General features: G+C 33.1%; 1 protein-coding gene across 2 annotated transcripts in view; it reads left to right on the top strand.

The window, feature by feature from the left end:
• LOC130442371 (protein unc-80 homolog) overlaps positions 1 to 23182 on the top strand; it is a 63029-nt gene that overhangs the window by 8970 nt on the left and 30877 nt on the right. Inside the window, exons 11-30 of one of the 2 annotated variants that reach the window (XM_056776427.1) lie at positions 1193 to 1396; positions 1447 to 1625; positions 1680 to 1900; positions 4364 to 4485; positions 6941 to 6973; positions 7256 to 7385; positions 9670 to 9867; positions 9923 to 10203; positions 10261 to 10499; positions 15181 to 15368; positions 17686 to 17834; positions 18430 to 18553; positions 18607 to 18778; positions 18836 to 18971; positions 19665 to 19777; positions 19994 to 20184; positions 20242 to 20460; positions 21515 to 21917; positions 21991 to 22079; positions 22136 to 22283. In XM_056776427.1, coding sequence (XP_056632405.1) covers positions 1193 to 1396; positions 1447 to 1625; positions 1680 to 1900; positions 4364 to 4485; positions 6941 to 6973; positions 7256 to 7385; positions 9670 to 9867; positions 9923 to 10203; positions 10261 to 10499; positions 15181 to 15368; positions 17686 to 17834; positions 18430 to 18553; positions 18607 to 18778; positions 18836 to 18971; positions 19665 to 19777; positions 19994 to 20184; positions 20242 to 20460; positions 21515 to 21917; positions 21991 to 22079; positions 22136 to 22283 — 3539 coding nt within the window. The remainder of the gene's footprint in view (positions 1 to 1192; positions 1397 to 1446; positions 1626 to 1679; positions 1901 to 4363; positions 4486 to 6940; positions 6974 to 7255; positions 7386 to 9669; positions 9868 to 9922; positions 10204 to 10260; positions 10500 to 15180; positions 15369 to 17685; positions 17835 to 18429; positions 18554 to 18606; positions 18779 to 18835; positions 18972 to 19664; positions 19778 to 19993; positions 20185 to 20241; positions 20461 to 21514; positions 21918 to 21990; positions 22080 to 22135; positions 22284 to 23182) is intronic. The other variant, XM_056776426.1, reaches the window with a different exon arrangement.

Genomic DNA, 23182 nt, shown 5'->3' with positions numbered 1-23182 from the left:
GTACATGATAATTGAATCAGAATTAGTTTTTATTCCTGTTATCGTTAATTTACCAACCCCGAAGTAGATAGATAATGTCTGATCCGATTCCCCTTTTTTCGCCCGCCTGATAATTTCCATTTTATCTTTTTGATCACATGTTTAAACACAATTTTTGTGTTTAAACAAATTTAAACTCAAATACACCTCACAAGGAACGTATTGAAACTGAAAGTAAGCTATCCACAATCAGTCAAATGAACGGACAGGGTTTCAAATAATCAAATGCAATGAACAAATTAGGTATACAGTTCTAAGTAAACCAATGCGTATTCAACGTCTTATTTCATTGAACAGCCACACTTGTCAACTTGTTCCTGAGAAATTATTAATGATGGCTTACGTTGTAGACGTTCTGAGTAAATTAATTTTATTTTTGTTTAATTTTAATCAAAATAATAAAAACCGCTTTCGATAATTAAAAGTTCGTATAATTGACGTTTGGATAATCGACGCTCTACTGTCTTTTAATAATATTTATCATAAATTTATAAAAATAAGGTCCCTGGATCAGCAAGTTATAACTAAATTTTTGTTGTTTATTACTGTGGCACGTGATAAATAGTTTTTTAGGAATTTTAAAAACATAATCTTATAACACAAAAAAATGAAATACTAAAAAAATAACCATTCATCATCATCATTGTCAAGCCTGTCAATCCTTTGAATTATATCAATAGCTTATAGCACTTTGAAATCTTTTTTTGAGGTTAATAACTCCTCGTTATCTATTTTGGTTTTCTTTATAGTTTATCGTCTGTCTTGGCTGCTTTTGTTGTTATTTTCCTTCCAGTGCTCTCCAGACCTTGTGCTCTTATGTCCTCTATTTCGTTTCTTCAAGTCTTTCTCGGCCTGCCTCTTCTCCTTGGCCACAATGTGGTCCATTGCTTTATTCTTTTGATCATTTTAGTTGGTTTTCTCCTCATTAAATGCTCAACCCAGTTGAGTCTTTATGCTTATATTTATCTCACTATATTTTCCTTCTCCAGCTCTTTCCTCGTTTCATCGTTTTTCTTTGCCTTCTTTTCTCCCTCCTGTGTTGTATTTGGTCCTATAACTTACTGTTTTAATTGATATAAGCTTTAAAAGTAAGGTTAAGATTGAAAAATTATAGACCTATAGGCGAAGGAAAAATAAATTAATACATTTGTAGATCATCTACTGATAAAGATTCACTAGATAGTAGTAAAATTCCTTCAACGGAAGGTCAGCCAAGAGACGAAGGTGGAAAAATATCTCCACATATCCATGACAGCTCTGCTGCTAGTTTTTTAGATGTAGCAGTGCTCAGGTGTCTTTTCATAACTCTGTGGCAAGAGGAAGGAATTTATTGGGCTCTACATTACATATATAATAGGTGTGTATCTAAAGCAAAGTTATGAGTTTTTCTCTAATAAATCTTTATAGATTACGGGATATCAACGATGAATCAGTTGGACAACAACAACCTAGAAAAAGGAGCAATTCTTTACCCATACCTAAAATAGAAGTGTCTCTTTATTCAAGTAATGAATCGAAAAAAAATGGAAATGATAATAAGGATTTCATAGAAGTACCAGAAATTAAAGACGTCTCTCTTTTATCAGGTAACAATTTGATTCTCATCAAGTAAAATTTCAGAAATTATATTGATATTTTAGAATCACCTTTTATAAGTCAAACAAAATCCGAAGAGTCTCTACACAAAAGAACAGCTAGCGAAAAAATTGGCAAAAAACGTAAAAAAATAGCCGATTTAAAGACTTTTGTTGAAACCAAACTGTTATCTAAATCGGACAAAGCCTTGGAAAAAATTGGACACGACGAGCAAAAACCTCTAGCAAAACGTTCGGTGGGTTCAAGAAGAATGTTAAATGTACTAGTATGTATCTTTCGACTATTCTTTTCTTCGTCTTTCTCTTCTTATAGTACTTGGTTTATTTCACATTTCCGTTTCATTCTCAATAGATTAGTAAATGTTGACACTTATCGTATGCATTTCACGAATTTGTGCATTTGAAATCTTATGCTTAATAAGCGATCTAAATTACACATTAATAATTCTGAAAAACGACCAGCCTCGTCTTCAACCAGGTTCTGACACGGCTAGTAACTTAGTAGAGCAGCGAGTAATTTAGTGCGGGCGGATAGTAAAAATTAGTGGAGTAGTTTAGTGTAGTAGCTTAGTCAAATAAATAGATGCGATTCTCTTATTACGCACTGCTAACTACTGAACTGATTTGAAAGTAGAAGAATAGAATAATGGAAGAGATATAAAAATATTATCCTTGAAGCGGGAAAGAGACATGTGAAGTATCAAAAATACCCAATCAAAACATAAAGAGGACAGAGTGGTGGACGGATGAGATAAGAAAGTTAAAAAAAGACTAAAGAGAAAAATGAATGAAATACTTAAATACGATAAAGAAAGATAATACAAAATATAAAGCATCAGGAAAAGAAGTCTCAATTAAAGTAAAAGAAAACAGTAAAAACATGGTTAAATCGACACAAAAAACTATAGGAAACGTCTAAAATTATTCTAAAAATATAAAATGATGAATATAAAGGAAGGAAATATAAGGAAATATAATCACGGAGGAAGATAAAGTGATAGAGATATTGAGGGAATATTTGGAGGAGCTTACAAATAAGACAAAAGTAAGCAATAATGAAATTTACGAGAAGATAAGGGGAAAGAAAAAGTAGTAGAAGCAATTAAAACATTAAACGTAGGAAAAGCACTAGAAATTATGGATGAGTAGAAAATAAATTAAGTAATAGACATATTAAACGGGATAATAAAGCATGAAAAAATAGAAATTACACTACCTAGTCTGGCAAACAAAAACAATTGTAGAAACTACCGAGGTAGGTATAACAATAATAGAGAAAGACTCTTTAGAGGACTCAAAATGTGGCTCTAGAAGTGGAAGGCGCACAAACGACTTGATATTTACTTAATACTTATTTACTAAACAAAGACGGAGAAATTCATTTATACTTTTTTATATTCGATATCTGTCAACAAAAAAAATTTGTAAATCCCAAGAAAGCTCCTGGGTATGATCTAATAACAGGGAAACTACTACAGAAGCTACCAAGAAAAGCAGTGGTGCTGTTATTATGATTGAAAAACCTCGCAATAGAAGCTAGTTCATATCTTCCTATAGCCTACTCCGAATAACGTCAAAATTACTAGAAAGACTACCTCTATGTAAAATATTTTATCACCGACCGCTACATTCATATTAAAGTTGAAGATACCTACACAAATTACCATACAATAAAATCGGGAGTACCTCAGTCTCAGTACCTGCAAGCTTTAATTGAAACTATTGTAAATAATTTTTTATTACAAAAAAACGAAAAACCTAAATTTAGCAATTTATTTCATTTTGCAATGTAAATACTTAAAAAAACGTAATTGATAACCTCTAGTTCTGTAGGTTATTTTGTTACCTATAAAGATATGAATCACTAAAAAACGGCAAAGATAAGTTTTTGAAGTGTCACAATTGGTTAGGCTTAACTATCGTTCTAGTCGAAATGTGCCTCCATTTTATTGATTACTGTTTAGTTTTTGAGGTGTCATAATATACCCAAGTTTCATCCCCCGTGATTATCCGGAAAATAAAATCACCACCTTCTCTATTGTAGCGGGTCAAAAACCGAAGGGCACTACCAAAGTTTTTGAAATTCTAGTTTTTATGTAAGGATTCCATGATTTAATGATTGATTCCATAGGAACAATACGTCCTACATTAAACTTCATTTCAACTTTCTTTCCTCCATATAGAAAACGGATCAAATACCTGATTTCACGATACTTACACGAATCAACAAATTGCTTAGAACTTCCATCGTAGCGCTGTCGCTAATAGAAATAAAAACGGAACATACATTGTGGATATACTTCGTATTTTATGTATCAATTGTTTTGTTTGCAAAATCGACAAAAGTTATACATTATTCTCTAAAAAGTAATAGGGATTGCTTTTAAACTCCCTTATATTTGAAAAAAACTGGCAAATATTATTCTTTTCTTCATTATTTCAAAATTTTGGGGCTGTTTTATAGACAATCAATAGTAGATGTTTCTATAGCTTTTGTTTGCCAATCCATCAGCTTCCACCCTCGCTAGCGGGTTAAAGAAATTTTATTCAAAATAAACCTACTGTCCCCCTTGACAATAGCTTTGCATATTTTAGAATTTCTCTTATAGTTTAGTTGAATTACGTATTATACAACGATGCTTGAGAAATGTAATCGTTTAATAATATTTACGGTAATTTTTTGTATTTTATTTGTGACATTTGATTAAAAATATTATTTGTGTTAACAGCAAGATTATCATAGGAGTTTAGATACAGGTGACGAACATCTGACTAGGCCGCAGTCCTCATTATCTAAAATGTTTGAGCCACCCAGTAATCTGGTTAAAGGAAAAAGTATGCCTAGTTTAAGGTGAGTTAAATGTAGGTACGACATGATAAAATAATTCTACAGTCCGAATTCGTAGAAACACGCAATAGCTGAGCCTGATACAAAGCAGTAGTTGCGCTGCTCAATGTAGAATATTGAAAACGAATTCTGACTTACAAATATCTTATGCACTCTGTATGTGTTGATAAAACTTTTTAATTAATTTAACTAATTAATTAACAGGTAAATATGGTTTTGATCTTAGGGAGTAAATTAAATCATTTTTGTAACTGGTATAGCGTAGGAATCGAGTGGAAAGAGGAATAGGAAGACAATTTAAATTAGTATAATTTATTGTATACTGTTTTTCTTATGCCTTAATCCACTATTCAGCTGTGGGTTGGTGTCATTAAATAAGAAAATAACTAAATAAATGAATAAATGCATAAAAATCATCAAAAACTATTTGCTATAAAATATTAAGCTTTTGTGAAACAGTAAAACATCGTGTGTTTTGAATTTTGAGGTTATGGTTTCTCAGTAACATAAGCTAAAAATAAGTTCAAGAATGACTTTAACACTTTAAACGTATTATGAATTTCCAATCACTAACAGATCATCCGGTCTCTGAGACCAGCAGTATTTTTCATTACTTAGGTAAAATTTTTACTTCAATACCAAGATTTATTTGCCCTGATTTAATATATGCATTTATTATCTGCAATTTGGAACTACAGTGCTTAAATTTGATGTCTTTGTATAGTTTTGTAAATCATTTGCATACATAGGAATAGAAAACAAATCTTATATTTTTGTAAATAACTTGTTTATTTTATTTTTTCCAAAACAATTTTTATTACAGAATAAGTAACAGACAAATGTGATTGCACATTGGTATCAAGAGAACAAATATTTTTTTAGTCCAAAACTAAAATCTTTGTAGTACAAAAAGTGCACACTTTCCTGCTGCATTCCAGGCATATTGGCTGGTCACATTTTATGTATTCATAATTTGTCTTCCATTCCTTTGATACTGTACACTTGGAGCAGGTTTTCCTTTTTTCTAGCTAATCCCTTGGGATGCAGCCATCTGGATTTTGAGGATCTTCGTTCACAACATATGCTTGTATGGAAACCCTGATGTCACGTTGTAGGTTTGTTTCTTCTGTCTTCTGTTTCAATACTGTGGTTCATTGATGACACCAATATCACCGAATTATTCTTTTTAGAACAATAGAAAGCAAAGTTGTAAAGCCTGCAAATCCATATAGGGTTGACCTCACTTTTCTGTTTAGAGATGGTAAGAATTGAGGAGGTATTCCCTTTTAATTTTTTTTCATAGCACCCACATACTCGCACGTTAGTGATAGATCTCCAAGGGTATCAACACACTCAATAACTTCTTCTTAGCGTGCTGTATCAAGACCCCTTAACGTTGGCGATCAGCACGGCAAAACTCTCTCTATCTTGAGCTAGTCTAAATAACTGTCCAGCTTCTCTTATCCCAGTCAATTCTCTAATATTTTTCAACCAAGAGGCTAGTTTCCTTCCAATTCTTCTACGACCTTCAACTTTACCCATCATAATCAATTGGAAGATATTAAACCGGCTACAACTCACCATTCGCATTTGCTCTGTTAAAGACTGCATCGTTTGTTTACATAGCTGTCCACGGTATCTTGAGCATGGGTCTATATATCCACATTTCAGAAGCCTCTAAGCGATTAATGGTAGATATTTTTTAAATTCCATACTTCGGCACCATGTAAGAGAGCTGATACACTCAATACCACAAATAATAAAATATGATATGCTCGGCAGGAAGGCTCACAGCCAACTGAAGGTTACAAATAACAATTGGCGGGAAACTACTGGACAGCTACTGAGCGGAAGAAAGCGGACGAACCATCAGGGATGCCAATTTCGAAGAGCCAAATTTACTGTCCGGTCTCAGAGAGCAGTGATACAGTTAAAGTGTTAAGCTTTCGAGAATCATCAATAGAAGAAATCTTATTAATCCATTTAAACTTGAAAAATTTGTTTATAAAAACATAAATCTTATCTGTCAATACTCTTCCAATACTCACAATTACTACTTGCTAGGGGAGCTCTTGGGAAAGATCACTTTGATCCTGATTCCTCAATCTACCTTTTATTAAAGAATAATAACAAAAATTGTTGAACCAGCACCATATTTTCATTGTTTTTTATATGTATTGATTTATTTATATTTTTTTGTGAATTTGTGGTACTATACTGCGTACTATACTCTCATTTTAGTTTGTCACCTACTCATGTTTAATATATATCTATTAAAGATATGAAAATATAATACTGCATGAACCCATAAATTTTATAATAGCTATAGAAACATTAAGTTTTAAAATCAAATATTATTTTTCACTTTAGATAATATTATTAGGGATTTTCTATTACTTTTTCGTTTATTAGTATGTTTTGTTTTCTCTGAATGTTCTTATTATTCTCTCTGTCTTAGCTGTATTTTAGATGAACTGAATCAACCAGGAGGGTAAGTATAAGAGATTCAGAAATTATATTAGACAATTAACCAAAAATACGCACATCGAAAACTATGAGCTCTGAATGTATCCCTCCAGAATTGAATCATTGTTAAAATATTTTAGGCTATATATATTTTCATGTGTGTATTTACATAGTTGCTCATAGTATTATTTTTTCAAAAATTGGCTAATATAGTTACCATAGCTTTCCTTCTTTGTAGCTACATGTTATATGCTTGATACAGCATTCTTTTTGTTTTCTACCTTGTTTTAATCATTTATTCTCACAGGTTTATCGATGAATCGAACTGGGAGGTAAAAAGAGGTGGGAAATATATCCAAAACCAACCAATGGCAAATCCTATCATCACAGTTACTGAGCACACGCCGACACCATCTCCCGACTTTTTACGAAGGCAAGTAAGTACGAATTGTTTATGTAACCAACACGCCAGAAAATTCTTTTTTTTTTTGGAGGGGTTTTTCATTAAATATTTTTTGATTGTCTAGAACTAACCATAGGCTCCATTCTAGCAAATAATTTTGCTTTAGTACATTTTACAAAGAAAAATAAGATTATGACATGGAACAGGGAGTCCTACACTACAAACTAAACTAAATATCTTTTATTTTATAGAACCACATATCAAATAATTACAAATTACTATTTTATAAAAACTTAGTATGAAAACCTGTTATGTTGTGACGAACCAAAAACGAATTTAGAGATATAGGTACAAATATGGATGAACTGTGAAGATCAGTTAGTGCTTCAGATTGATCAGCACCGCTGGTTGACTTGTCCTTTTCCACATAGTCAATCCAAAAATTGAATTTTCTTTTGAAAGCTAATTTAACTGTTAATGTATCTCTTGTTATAAATATAGTTGATGATTTTCCGTACAAAATTATATAGAATTCATTGACTTTTCCAAAAAATGCGGCATGATAAGCTATTTTTATGAGCCATTGTTTATCATTCAAAACACTACAATATTAGGAACCTCTGACTTAATTTGCCTCATTGCGAATGCCTTTCGTTCGTCATGAAGTTCATGTTACCCAGAACTTTACCTTCCAAAAAAAATGATTCATAATGACTTCCCATTTCTTCACACACCTTTTAGAATAATCTTATAATTTTGGCAGAAGTTTGATGAATATTCTACGAAACTCGGTTTGGGAATACGTGAGTTAAAGGAACAGCAGTTTTAACATGCAAGAGATGGGATTAGGGAGAGGTTAGCAATTTGGAACAGGAAGCAGTAGGTAGCCTTGGTAGTTAGCGCGAGTTACCAATATGCAAAAAGTGTCAAAATTTTGTAATACAATTTGTTATCAAATATAAAACTATGCCTAGCATTTGAAGATTATACTGATATTCCCATTCGATGTTAAGATATAATATGCTTATCCAAAGTCTCTAGATTCTCTAAATTCTGTAGTAACAGCAAAAACACATTATCAGGTAAGAAGCACACTGATCACAACAATGAATGTTACTTTTGTATAGTTAATCGACACAAGCGTCAAAAAGTCAGGTCTACGATTAACAACTACTCCAGTATCATTATTTGTTGATCCACATCTTATTAATTCAGAAAAGTTTAATACCTTGATACAGCAGAGATATTATTAGGAAGCATCGTTTCTTACAAAGGAGGACGGACTTTTTTCATTGATGTCAATCGGAATGCTTTGGGTTCTGAGTGACGTATTTCCAACTACAGTTTGAGAGATGGAAAGCGGTCTTTACAATTGAAATAAATTACATTGATGCTTCAAACTTTGAAGCTTGAAGATGTATACCTATTCAATGATAGGGGATATAAAGATAATAGGTTTTCGAATGGGATACACTAAATATCCATACTACATTCGCTTCTCTACAAGCAGCACTCAGGGCCTAAACGGATTGAGTTTCAGTTAAGAAAGATAATGTCTAGAATGAGCTATTTGATGTCTCCGTTGCATATAAAATTAGAGCTTTTGAAGCAATTTGTAAAGACGCTTCATCAAGAATCCAAATCATTTGATTACTTAAAAGACTCTTCGTTAAGAATCCAAATCTTTTTATTACTTAAGTGGTATTTTATGAAAAGCTCAAGTTGAATCTGGCATTTCAATCAGTCCACAAATAAAGAAAATAGTGACCAGTGAAGAATTCGCAGAGCTACTGTATATCCACGATAAGTAAGTGTAGCTAAGCCTCAAAGCAATGATCCATGGCTTTCTTGGAAATGAAAAAACTGCGAATTTTAATAAACTCATTTCTAATAACTTAATAATTTCAAACTGATAATTGCAGAATGCCCTTAAAGTACGTATGCTACAGACTCACTCAGATGAGCTTAAAGATAAATAGGGAGCATATTCAGAAGAATAACGATCTCATGAACTTTGAGGTATGTTAACAACAAGAAGAAACGCAAACAAATTTCATTTTTAAAGCTCCTTTGTGTTTCTGTATTTGGAGGTTTATCTTAATTGTTCTTTGTAAATAAAAGTGGTTAACATGTAAATTGAAGTTTTTCTCTTTACATTGTACTGAAATAAAAAAATAAGATTTTCATATTTTTGTTTTGGTTGCTATTAAAGCGAACTTAATTACGAAAAAAATAAATAGCTAACTGCTATTGCTTCATTGCAATCATTGCATTCAACAAGACAGTATTTTATAACTTCTTCTGTCTGTTTTCTCAAGGGGTCAATGGATAGTCAGCTTGATGTAGCAAGTTTATCAGGTAGTAAATTAGGAAACTGGCAAGAAAGAAAACCCAGCTTAACTCGTTCTCAAACCGATTCCAATATTACTTACGCAAGTGAAGACATTCCTGAAGCACCAGGTGCTGCTTGTTATATAACAAAGGATGGTGATATCGATTTGCAAGTAGTTCTGCAGGTAAATCTAATTACATTTAAATGTATCATGAATATAAATATTTGTATATCTCCAGGCAGCGCATAGAAGCTCACTTAGAGACAGTGCTTCTTGTACATTAAGAGTTTTAGAAGTGATTCTGAATATTATCGAACTTTTAATGGACATGGGTGTTTTGAAACAATGTCTGAAAGAAGAAGCCGTTAGTAGTACTATTAATCAGCATGAAAATGCTAGTCCAAACAGAAGAACAGGAAAAATACCGCAAAGTTCCACTCATGGATCACTCGGTGTTGGTGATCCCGAAAAAAGTAAACCTATTTCCTCACACAGACTTATTATGAACACTATAGTGAGGTAAAAATTTTATTCAACTTAAACAACTGAATACATTCATCCAATGTAATTTTTTAGAGTTTTAAAACATCTCGGTTGTCCTCAAGGCTGCGCTGACGGTCAAAGAGGACCTGCCGCTGAGTTTCTCAGAACTCAATCACAAAATATTCTTGTGAAACTCAATAGAGCTAGTCCGAAGCAATTCAAGGGCTTCTTAAAAGATTACGTCAAATACCAACCAATAACTGACGTTATGGATCTATTTCATTCCTATGTTGGTTTCTGCATAGATCCTAGTTCACTTTTGTCGCCTCTGAGTAAGGAAAAGTGTTTTCTTATCCATATTAAACTAAAATATATTAAAAATTGGATTTCGATGAGTACATATGTAGAAAAATATAACTTATATGGACTCTCTAAATCTCTAAATCAGGAAAGAAAGAATTACTTCTAAAGTAGTAGATTTATTTTATTGTGAAATACTTTGATGATGATGGTTAAGTTTAAATTATGGAGAGTAGAGAGAAGGAGAACACATTAGCATCCGGGTTAATTATCATGCTTATTTTAGCCTCACCCGTATATGGGTTTATTTTTTTGGACTAAGAGAAAGTGGCTCATTCCATAAAAAATTAATTAGATAGAGGATTCGAACCTCCGATCTCCGTGTTGGAGCACTTCGACAACCTTACTAACTACACCGTTACGATATAAGTTTCGACGAGATGTAGGTACATAAGCTGTGAAGCCATTATACGAGGGTTGTATCAATTAAGAAAAAGTTAAAAATAATTTTTAAAATAAGCTTAAAACAATAATGAATGAAAAACAATAAATTTTTCGTACATCGACGTTGTTTTCATTGTTATTTTAAGCTTATTTTAAAAATAATTTTCAACTTTATAGCTTGATGTGCTTCAAAAGCGTGTTTTCTAGTTTTTTAAAACTATATTTATTTGAAAGAAAGTAACAAATCTAATTTACGACCTGGACAAACTTTCACACTTTTGGTCATTCTGAAAGGTTTTTGATATGTCAATTATTGTAAACAGCTTTTTCGACTTTCCTTCTTTCTACCCTCCATAGTTTCAAGTTCCTCCAAGCAATGAAACAAATTCTTAAGATTCATTAGATAGAAATATTAGAAGATGGCTATTACTAGCAGCATATTTCTAATTTTATCTAATATCATTAAGATATATTCTGTTTATATCAAGTCATTAAGGAGCTTTTAAAAATGTACAGATATAGAAGGTGTGTGTATTGATAATAAATAGTACTTAGACCTATTTCGCACCAAGTCTAGTCCATTCGCGTCCAGTCAATTAGGACGCTTTTGAATTGGAAATATCAACTTATTATTACTATTAAAACAAAGAGAATGTGTAAATCTGGTTTCATACTAAGCGGGACTTGACGAGACGTGCTAAGTTAATATTTCCAATTCAAAACCGTCCGACTTGACTGGACGCGAATGGACTAGACCTGACTTGGTGCGAAATGGGCCTTACTCTGCGGAATCATCCTGTATAGTCAAATTTATGTTATGTATTATCTCTAAATGACTGAAGCTCATTTATACTCATAATTTGGACTTTTGACAAGATCAAGCAATTACATAATTCTAAATAAAATAATCAACTATTTTATTTACGTGCTTGATTATAAAATTCCACTTGAGAAATTTCTGCTCAAACATATCGAAATTTAATTAAATATATTTTAATTTAGTGGTATAATAAAAATAATATTGCTTCTTAAAACGAATTTCTTGTATTATTTTAAATGTAGTTCACATTCTAAATCTCGGCTAAACTAAATATTATTGCTCGGAAATTATTGGCGACTTAGAAATCAAAATATCGATGTGTACGTTCACATCAACTACACTTCTTCATCATTATTTCTCGTTAAAACTCTTGATATAATCAAACTAAAGAGGGAGTTTCACATGGCAGTGGAATATAAAAAGCAAAAACGTCTTTTACTACTTATCCAAAAAGAAGTACTTCGTAGTGGCCTTATGATACCTTGATTAACAACTCAGTACAATTGACCAGTTTGATAATCCAGCAATCTTCCCATTCACGCCATTCCAGTATTATTATTCATCTGAGAAACACGAATATGCTCTGCGTACTCTCTCCACGAATTAATGGTGTGACTAACTGTAGAAATTCACTGCATTCAGTCCAGCTTTTAGTTCTCTAGGACGACTTCAACTGAATAACAATATACTGTAATAGGGTGTGTGCAGGATTTTAGGCAACATGGAAGTTATTTTTAACTTAATAAATAGTAGGAGATATTTCCGATAATCGGGGCATATTTTTTGGATTTATAAACTTTTTGACTGAATAAGATGCAACTCCAAGTGAGACTCGAAGCATACTCTCAATATGGTTAAGTTAATAGAATCTGTTGTTCATGTCATTTTTAAAAATTGAAACACTGTGAAGTTTCCTTGAAGATAGTAAAGACCTCGGTGAAGACGTAAACTATTGCTTCATATTTTTTTGCGTAGCAAATATTCCAGTAATCGATCAAGATGACAAAAATTTTTATCATGAGTCACCACTGGAGACACAAAAATGTTAAAAAAAAGAATTCTATAAAAAAGAAGATTTCTTCCTAGAAAATAACGTATTTGTAGAAAAGAAGGCGCCTTTACATAAACTTCTACAATGAGTGCGTGAAATAGGACATGGAGATTGTAATTCAAGTACTCCCGACCAAACAATTAAACTTTTAGAGCATCCAACTGCAATGTGAAACTTAGACTTGATTCTTGATCTTCAAATTACCTTCTTGGTTACCAGTTACTACTAGATTAATCAAAACTCATATTCACAAACAAACAAATCAACTCCAGCAATAAAAGTATTATAAACATGTATCTTAAATTATCAAGAAACTTATCTAACTTTCCAGGTAGCTGCTGATTTTTAGTTTTTTTATTCATTTGAATGTTGCTAGTATTGAAAATTTCGAAAAAATAATTTCAGCCTTTTAATGTGAGCTACATCTTAAATGTATTGTTCTTTACTTTGCTATGCTGTGCTCCCTAATAAAAACTGGTCTTAAGTTCTTGCTGTTTCACTTTCTGAGACTTCGTCATATTAGAGTAGAAAAAAGTAGAGAAAATTTTAGAAAAATCTTGATAAGGAATGACTAAAACGTTTTGCACCGTCAACAATCGTCATATTTATACACGAATTAACAAAATTTATGCAGGAAACTAAACAGACCAAACCATATTTTGCTACTGATATGTTCACGTATATGCATTTGTATGATAAGAATAATTTGATATCATTATTGACATTTATTGAATTGGCATTTCAGGCTTATTTCGTTAAGTTATTTTCATATTATCAGAATTTGAATTAATCTCTGATGTATGTACCAATGTTTCAAAAGAAGTGTTGGGTAATAATGGCTCAGTAAGACAGGAATGAGATTCTAGAGTAGCACTAAAATATAACGACATTGATGTTAGGTACCCCGCGATGAAGTTTATATAAGAAATAGCTGTAAATAATGAAGAGAACATGTTTATTGTGACCATCAGTACAGTGATACTGTCTTTTGTAAATAAAATCGTGTGTCAGAACTCAACGAACGTACCTATATAAAACCGTCATTAGTTTTGCAAACAGCTAGTAATCGCTGAGTGCCAAACCAAACTTGAATACTACGGTAGTTCCCGTTACCTGCCTGAGCGCCCTGAGCTATCCCTGTTGTTGCCATGGCGGACCTTTTACAATACATTGGTAGAACCATGACTCGTTCATGGATTAATCTTGTGAGAAGAAACTTTTTTTGTCTATACTGCGTTAAAAGACGATTGAAAATGTCTGCTGTTTACATGAATCCATTAACATTTGTGGTACTCATTGTTAACACGACTTTGTCATGTGGTAGACTTCGTATGTATACGACAGTCTACCAATACACGATACCACTTTTTTACTATGTCATACAATACTGCAGTTTCACAAACCCTCTTTGGGACCAAAAATCTGTACACTCCACAACAGCTTCTAATCCTCTACCAGACCCAGATTCGTCCATACGTGAAGTATTCCTACTTCGAGTAGTATCTGAAAAATCTACTGGACAGGTAGACGTTACTCCTTCTTTTAGAGAAGTGCAAGTCTATAGAATCAGCCACCAAGGCGATTCTTTCCCGAACATTATAATCTCCAGAAGTTATTTTTTCTGTGAGAGTGGAAATCTTCATGGCCACCTGATAGCCGCTTATTGTCGGCTACTGTCTGACTCTTATCGACAAAAATCCTCCCAGAGCTCTCATACCTTGCAATGGTATCCGCTCTCGGAAGGCTGAAAAGGCTCTATTTCATTATTATCTAGTTTCTTCTATCTCTTTATATCTCTTTAGTCTCTATTATAGCCCTTATCGCAACATAAGTGTTCTTCTAGGACTCCTCTGATTCCAGCATGCTGGCAATAACAAAACTTTTTTCACTTTTCTGAGTATATAAGTTTCTTACAGCTTTCAATCTAGAGTAGAGGAAGAGCGTAAGCTCGTTATCACACCCCCCCTCCCCCCCAATTACACAGTTATCCCCACACTGCAGGCACCATTAAAGCTAGTCGGGTGTTTCGGTTTAGGATTTACCTTCCATTCTCGTACTTAGAACTCTCTGAAGCTAGGGCTTCTATAGTAGTAAACAGATTCAGAAATTGTGAACCAAATTACTACTTAGAGCGTATACGTAATTTTGTTTGCAAGCAAAAGTATTGTGGTATATATTTCAACCTAAAAATTAACCATATCATTCAGTACATACACTCTGCAAGAAAGACCTTATAATAATTGTCTTTATCAAAAACTATTTACAAAAAATACTATAAGTAACTATAATATAATATTTTTACATAATTTCTTACACAATCATATTTCGGTGCAACGTAATGTCATTGTATCAAGAAAACCACTGGGTTTTTTTGAGAAAATTTTGCAAATTTCAATAGACCAGAAGAGGGACTCTAGCAAGTCACAGGACACAGTATCGCAAGGTGGTTATGGTAGGAACTTTGGCACAGGCCTTGGAGGCGGTGGAATCAAAGGAATCGAGGGCACCATTATATCTCATATCTTCAAACCTTTGGTTACACGTTTTGTCGAATCCAGCAAAGACATCAAATCGCCGGAAAATGTTGTAAGTTCTATTTTATATTATATATTTATTTGCTAGTTTTGTCAGTCTATAATTGAAGAACTGGGTTATGATTTTATTAGAATATCTCATATTTAAATTGTAAGAAATAAACAAAATTTTATACCAAATCAGAGTCTTTTTGGACGTTGAAAATAAACTGAATCATTTGATAATTCTACGATAATCAAAATTAAATCACTACAAAATGTAAAGCTATAAAAGTAGGTAACTAGTTTGATGTTATTCTACTGCCCTTACATTTCAAGTTGATCCCTCTAGGATCAACATTTCCACATGCCTGAATAACTTTTAATATAATTAAAACACCATCATAAGTGTAGAAAGGTCTTGTCTAAATTCAAGTTTGATTTTGATTAGTCTAAATGGAGAAAGCCATTATCACTTTATATATTTATAATAAATTCGCTGTTGATGTGATAATCTTGGGAAAAATATCACAAAAAGTAGAATTAATACACATTCGTAGCTTTCTTCGTAAGAAAGTTTGAGAATAGCATTTTACAAATTGAAGTTTACCTTCTATTTAAACGCAGTTTTAGTTTGAAAGCTGAACTAGATTCTACTCTGGGTGAGACTGTTCCTTACCAACAGTAAAATATTGGGTAGCAGAGTTTAAACGAGGCCGTACGATCTGCCAACACCAGCATCACTGTGGTCGACCAAATGAGATGACAACTCCAGAAATGTTGTAGAAAATCCATAAAGCGGTACTGTATGATTGTCGACTGAAAGTGTGCAAGCTTGCAGACATAGTAGGCATTTTAAAAAGTACGGTACATCGCATATTAACTGAAGATTTGAACATAAGAAAGCTGAGCACAAGATGGGTGCCGCGTTTGCTCACAATAGAACTAAAACATCGTCGTGAAGATGTTTCCATCGACTGTTTGACAAGATTTCTTAGAAGTAAAGTCTAATTTTTGCGCAACTTCATAACCATGGATGAAACCTGGATCCACCACAGAAACAAAACAATAAACACACCAATAGACTGAAAACAGAGAGAACCAGCTTTAAAGAAGGCAAAGACCGTTCTATCTGCAGGCAAGGTTATGGCGTTTTGAGATACGCGTGGGATAATCAAGAATTAAAAAAAAAACGGCCGCATTTGGCTAAGAAGAGTTGTTTCATCAAGACAAAGCACCAGTTCATACATCCGTTATTGCAATGACCAAAATTAATTGATTGAAGTTTGAATTGCTACTTCATGAAGTCTATTCCTCAGATTTAGCCTCCTCGGATTATTTTCTGATTCCAGACCTGAAAAGGTCGGTGGTCAAAGATTTTCCAACAATGAAGTGGTTATGTCGGCGGCAGTTAATGGCTATTTTGATGATCTTGATGATTTTTCTTTCAGTAAAATGATTTTATATATACAATATTCAAACTAGTTACCATCTAATCAATACATTTATATAATCTAAGCTTCCACTACTTTATAGATTGCTTCATCTATCTCAACCTCCGTCGCCATAGGTTGACTACGTGAATGTATCTTTAGATTGAATCAGTATAATCAGAACTCGCAAAATCAAAGTCTGTCACATTTATTTTCACGTAAAAATTCATTGGTCTGCTGTAAATTTTGTGACGATTCATTATAGTGATGCAGCCTGCGAATATTAACTGGCTGCAGAATTGAAGGCACCCATTTACTATAACTTGTTTTACTTCTAGCTTAATTGCTTTCACTAATACTGTTCTATGAAAGAAAACGGCGTACATATTATTCTTGACAGACCTCGGCTTTTGCACGTGAATATGATCATGTAAAATAGAATTTGCGGATCAAACACCAAGTTGCCCCACTTTATATGTGCATCTTGGACCTTCTCTGATCATACGTCTCAATATCTCAATGTTTCTAACAGTAACTATACAATCGGGTCTTTCAACAAGTGCCTTATCGCCAAGCAATACCCATTCTATTAAAAATTCGCTAAACCAGTGAAAGACGGTTGTCGTGAAGGACTTCCATCACCAAATACGCGTTGTAACAATTCAAGACATTGTTGTTCTGACCACAAAATCATAGCAGATCATAGCGCGTACACCAGATTTTTGGAGAGTAGACCACAGCGTTTGTTTCGAATTATACTTTCAGCTTATGTGTAAAAAATCACTGTTGTATCTACTAAATTATCGCGAACTTGATGAAATTTCTTAAACACGATCACAATTGCTTCCACTCAACGCATGTTAAGCGTTTACTTGCCTTTATTGAATAAAGTTATGATAAGAAAAGTGTTCAATATTTGTTTGTTTAATATTTTTTTGTTATCTAATCTATTTTTAGGGTCTTTACTGCGAAATCAGGCAACTGATGACATACATCAAAGAAGGACATGGTAGTATTTTTAGAAGGGTAGCTTTAAGTGCTTTAATTGATACTGCTGATAGACCTAGCAAAAAAGATGCTACTCTCCAGACTACTAGAGTGATTAGGTGAGAGGTATTTTAGCATAAAATAACAGTACCAGGTTTTTAACATAAATGAATCCCTTAGCTACAAATAAAAATAAAAATTCTTTATACAAAATGAACTAAAGTTTTTCAAATTGATCTCATGAATAAAATATACAAATTCATTTTTTCTAGTGGGTCATCGAGTATATGTTTATAATTTTTAGTATCCGAATTCCTTTAGATCTGCCGGTTTCGCCACAAACACTTTTATCGGGTATATCCAAAGAAATAATCAAGAAGTAACAAGTTTGGTGACCTAGCTGGCAATTCTATGGCTTATCTTTGTCTTATCTAACGGTTAGAAAAACTGTTTTTCAAATGAACTTTGCTGCATGTGAGGATACGTTTCTTACGTTGTTAAATATCCGTTTCTCTCATTCAATTTTGATTCTGTCCAAGGCGATTAAGAATTCTGTCTAAAATCATTATTTCACAAAATTTTAATCCTCGGCCCAAATATTTTTCTAGTTCTTCTAATAATTCCTATTCATGTACACGAAAGAGCAACTACTTATATTTGCAAGTCTCGAAAGTCTTAATTTACTCATATGTTTATGGTTTTTGGTTTTTTAAGGCATATGCATCCTTCAGAAATAGAAGAGCAACAAGACATACCAACAGATACACAATCGTATACAGAAGACAAAGGTACAAGAAAATCTCTTTTCAAAAAACGAAGTACTTCATCGACTTGTCCAGTAAGATGATATAATTACTATCATCTAAATATTTTTAAACAAAATAATTTCAGAGTCTTTTGGAAACTGAAGTGGAGGAACTACCAAAAACTAGTCAGAGTCCTTTGGGAAATTTGAGAAAAAAACATCATATTTTGACTCCAAGACAAAGCGAACGAGCATTAGGTATCGCTGTGGAACCAACGATAACTATAAAAGCAAAAAAGTCTAAATTAGGAGGCTTAGGTAAGACCCAAAACTGAAATTCGCTTTGTAAATGTAAAGTAAATTATTTCATTTCAGTTAACTGGTTCAGAAAAGGAGATACTTCATCAACTGATGAATTAGATAATGTAGACAATGGTGATTCTTTCACTGATACTTCGAGCTTTATTAGACAAGCGTCAAAATACTATCAGCAGAAAGAACATGGAAAAAGGTTTGTTCACAAATAATCAAATACTTCGGCTAACCTCTTTGCTTCTACACTGGCCCATTCATGAACCAAAATAAATTATTCATCATCATGTACACCTCAGTACGAAAAGGCATTGTGTCGAGCAAAATGCAGTGATTAAATACTGGCGTTTAAAAAATTGTGGTAAGGAATGGAAACGTCGAGGTTCACCACCAATGAAAAAATTTCATGAGTTTATTATCTTAATTTAGTACCAAAATTACGTAAAGCAATAAGAGAAGAATTTCTACGCGAAATTAGAATACCCAATTATGCAAAGTGTTAACACTGTGATCTATTAGCTAGTGTTATTGCTTATAACAGCCTACGTGGTTTGTATTTACTGCAATAGAATAGCTGTATATTATGTTAATGATGTTCCTACAAACCATTTCACTGTCTTACCTAATTAAGCGTCCACAAGTACTTTGCTCATCAAGACACATTATGGCGTAAATACAAAAAGCTTTGCCGTGGTCGTGCTGTATCACAAAATTTATCTTGATCAATTACTATTATCAACAATTTGCTCAATCACATATTCCACTACTATCTTACGTTAAGTTTTAATGTAACCATCATCACTATGTACATCACGCTCATACATAAACCCCTGTAGTTTTAAAGCCAATAATATGACTTGCTTCTCATGTAACAGTGTCCATTTGGTTTTAGTAACGTGAGTCAAAGTATTCAAAAAGCTAAACGTAGAATGGAAGACAAGTTCAAATTTGTTTTGAAAAAAGGAAAGAAGAAAGATGGTAGTCAAGAAGAATCCGCTGGTGGATGTATGTACATTATGCTGTTGTTATTTTTTTGTAGAGAAGGCTTATCTTTATAACTAATAATTTTTTCTCCTTCCTATATTGTAAACAACACATTTTGACACTGTTTTGAAGGAAGTGAATAACGCTTATCAATAAGGTATCCATTTACCTTGACCTGTTGAAAATATAATAATTATAATTATTTAATTATTTATCATAATAATTTCACTCTCGCAGATTTTAGTAGAAAAAATTCCATGGAATTCGGTGAAACATCTAGAGAATCAGAATTTGTAGTCCTAAAAGAAAGAAGATTGGTTTCAACGAATTTAGTTTGCCAAGGAGTGTCAAGACTATCTTTTCTTCTAGAAACATGTCCCCCTGGCTCTGTTCCTGATGCCCATCTATTAGCGTCAGTTTTAGACTTGGTATAAATTAACAGTTCATCAATAATCACAAAGATTTATTTGAAATTAATTTTTCAGCCTCATTCAACCGTAGTGGCAAGAGCATCTCTCCTTCTAGAATGCGCATATTTTGTTCATTGTTGTAATAAAAATCAGTGGCCTCCGTGGATGAAGTATAATATCCCAGTGTACAGACCATCAGGTCCTATACCAGCAAGAGGAAATAGTACTACTGGACTTCGAAGATCACATGTTATGCAAAGAGCCGCAGGGAAAATGTTTTATCAGTGGGCAGAAGTAAGTAAAAATACATATATTTATGTATATTCGAGGATGGTACGAGAAGTACCTGGCCCAACAGAGAAAAAACAATAATTTTGGAAATAATATTTCTTTTTCAACGTAATCTCCTTTTCTCTCATACACTTTTCCCAGCGATGCACAATAAGTTCGATACACTTTTTTTAATAAGAATCGGCAAGCTTCTCAAAATAGCCATTAACTGCCTACATCACCTATTCATTGTTGGAAAATCTTTGACCACCGAGCCATTTATAAGTCTGGGAAGAAATAATAATCCGAGGGGGTTGAATCTGGCTAATAGGATGCATGAGGTAGCAATTCAAACTTTAATTATTAGTTTTGGCCATTGCAATAACGGATGTGGGAGCTGGTGCATTGCTTTGATGAAACAATACTTTCTTCTTAGCCAAATGCGGCCGTTTTTTTCTATTTCTTCGCTCAAACGTTGCAATAAGTTCGCATAATACTCGTTATTGATAGTTTTTCCTTTTTGTTCAGTCCATTGTTTTGATTATTCTTTCGTTTCAAGTGTTGTGTGATGGACTCACGTTTCATCCATAGTTATGAAACGACACAAAAATTCGATATTATTTCTAAGAAATATTTTATGGATTTATGGATTTATGGTTTTATGGATTTCTGGAGTCGTCACCTCATTTTCTCGACCTCTGCGATGCTGATCTCCAACGGCCGTACGACCTCGTTTAAATTCTGCTACTCAATATTTTACTATTGATAACGAAGGAACAGGCCCAGCTAGAGTAGAATCTAGTTCAGCTTTTGTATTGATAGGGCTCAGCCATTTCAAATAAAAGTATTGTATCACATAACGATGACTAATATTTTCCATGTTTACAAATTCACTGCAAACGTTCACTATTGATGGCTGCCAAACAAATACGAAACAAACTATAAGCTGTATAGATTGTATAGTTTCTAATACAGTGGTATTTTTCAAGCAAATATTGCCATCTCTAGGTCAGGTCAATACTTCTGATACCATCTTCGTAGTTAATCATTAATAATCGTGAATTTTTCACCGTCATAGATAATAGGACAAAGATTAGAAGAATTTATTAATGAAGATAAAACACTACGAGCATCAGTTATCGCAATGGTTACGGATGAACAAAAACAAAGAGAACTGTTGATTCAAGATGAAGAAGAAGATTTCTTGGACGAGGCAAGTATACATTCATATGGATCTTCTTGTCCTATGGCACTGCGACTGATAGCTTGTGTTCTTCTGCAAGAAATTACTGCGTTTTTACGTGAAACATATCAAACTTTACCGAAATCATCAAGAATAATCGAAAAGGGTAAGCCAACCGCTTGGGATAAGTTATATAGCAGAGAAGCCAATAGGAGGTGGAGTATGGCTTTATCTTCTATGGGCCATTCTCAAACTTCAGCACAAAGTTTGCAATCAATAGCAGGTGACAGAGATTCAGGTGATAAAATTTCTTCATTAAAACTGGATATTAAAGAAATTATAAAGTTATTATAATAAATTATTTTCATTAGGCCAAACTGGAGAAAGAAAAATAAGTTTTGTGGTTCACGAACCAGATAATGAATCAGAAGGTAGCAGCAATACAACTGTAACATTACAGGTATGATAAAAACTTATACTGTATACGTTTATTAATACTAAAAACAAATATTGTAGCAATTTTTGCAAGGTGATGATCCAAAGCGACAGCAGGCAAGACCATCATATATTTTGAGAAGAGGCACGGCAGCACCAAGTGGAGGTTCTTTCAAAAGGCGCAGCTTAAAACTGAGAAGAGGCACCAAAGATGGAATGGATCCAGATTGTAAGAAATATAAATATAATAATAGGAATACATATACATACACCTATTCAAATGTTAAGGATTTTTCTAAACTATTCAAAACTAAATAGATATATTTGCAATTGCTTATTAAATTTGCTATCTATAGAAAAAACATTAATGAATCTCATTTTGGTGTTTTATTTTTTGATTTTGTGGATCTGTGATAAGCTATTTGAATTCAGAATTGCAGAACGTTTTGTTCTTTTCAATAATGATAAAAAGAAAACTAACTATCGAATCGTCTTCTTAGGTTATTGGATTACTCGAAGTGGGCTCAACACAGACTAAATATATCCAAAATTCTCAATTTGAGACTGTTTCATCGGTTCCTGAAAACTGGAACCGTTGCCATAAGACGAAAACATTGAAGACCCATATTTATTAACAACCACCTTTGATGTTTGTTATTTGGTACTTACAGCTGAAACAAATCCTCATAATGCCTGCAGGAACCTGGGAGAAAAACTTGCTATAGGTGTTTCTCTAACCATTTCAATACAGGGAAGAATCTGTAATACTAATTTTAGATTCATGCGACTTTTAAGAAGAGTACCATTAACACCTACGCATAAACAACAAATATTAGTTTTTGCACTGGAATACTAAGGCTGGCGTAATGAATTGAGGAACTGGATGTTCACTTTGAGTTTCGTTAGGATTATCTTTAGACTCCCTTGTATGAACGGACTTAAAAGATGAAAACATGGCAAGACATGTAAATAAAAATCTAGTGGTAGCCACAACTACATGCCGCTATGGGCCCCCAGGTCATTTTTATTGATGATAATCCAAGACTACAACGAGCTGCGGTGGTTTTAGAGCAAATAAACAATAAAGGTTTTCTTCATCTATTGATAACCGTCTGATTTGAATCCATT

The sequence above is a fragment of the Diorhabda sublineata genome, chromosome 4 (genome assembly GCF_026230105.1).
Source record: "Diorhabda sublineata isolate icDioSubl1.1 chromosome 4, icDioSubl1.1, whole genome shotgun sequence".
In the NCBI taxonomy this organism is placed as follows: Eukaryota; Metazoa; Arthropoda; class Insecta; order Coleoptera; family Chrysomelidae; genus Diorhabda; species Diorhabda sublineata.
The sequence above is the reverse complement of the archived record's forward strand: the minus strand, read 5'-3'. Positions and strand labels throughout refer to the sequence as shown.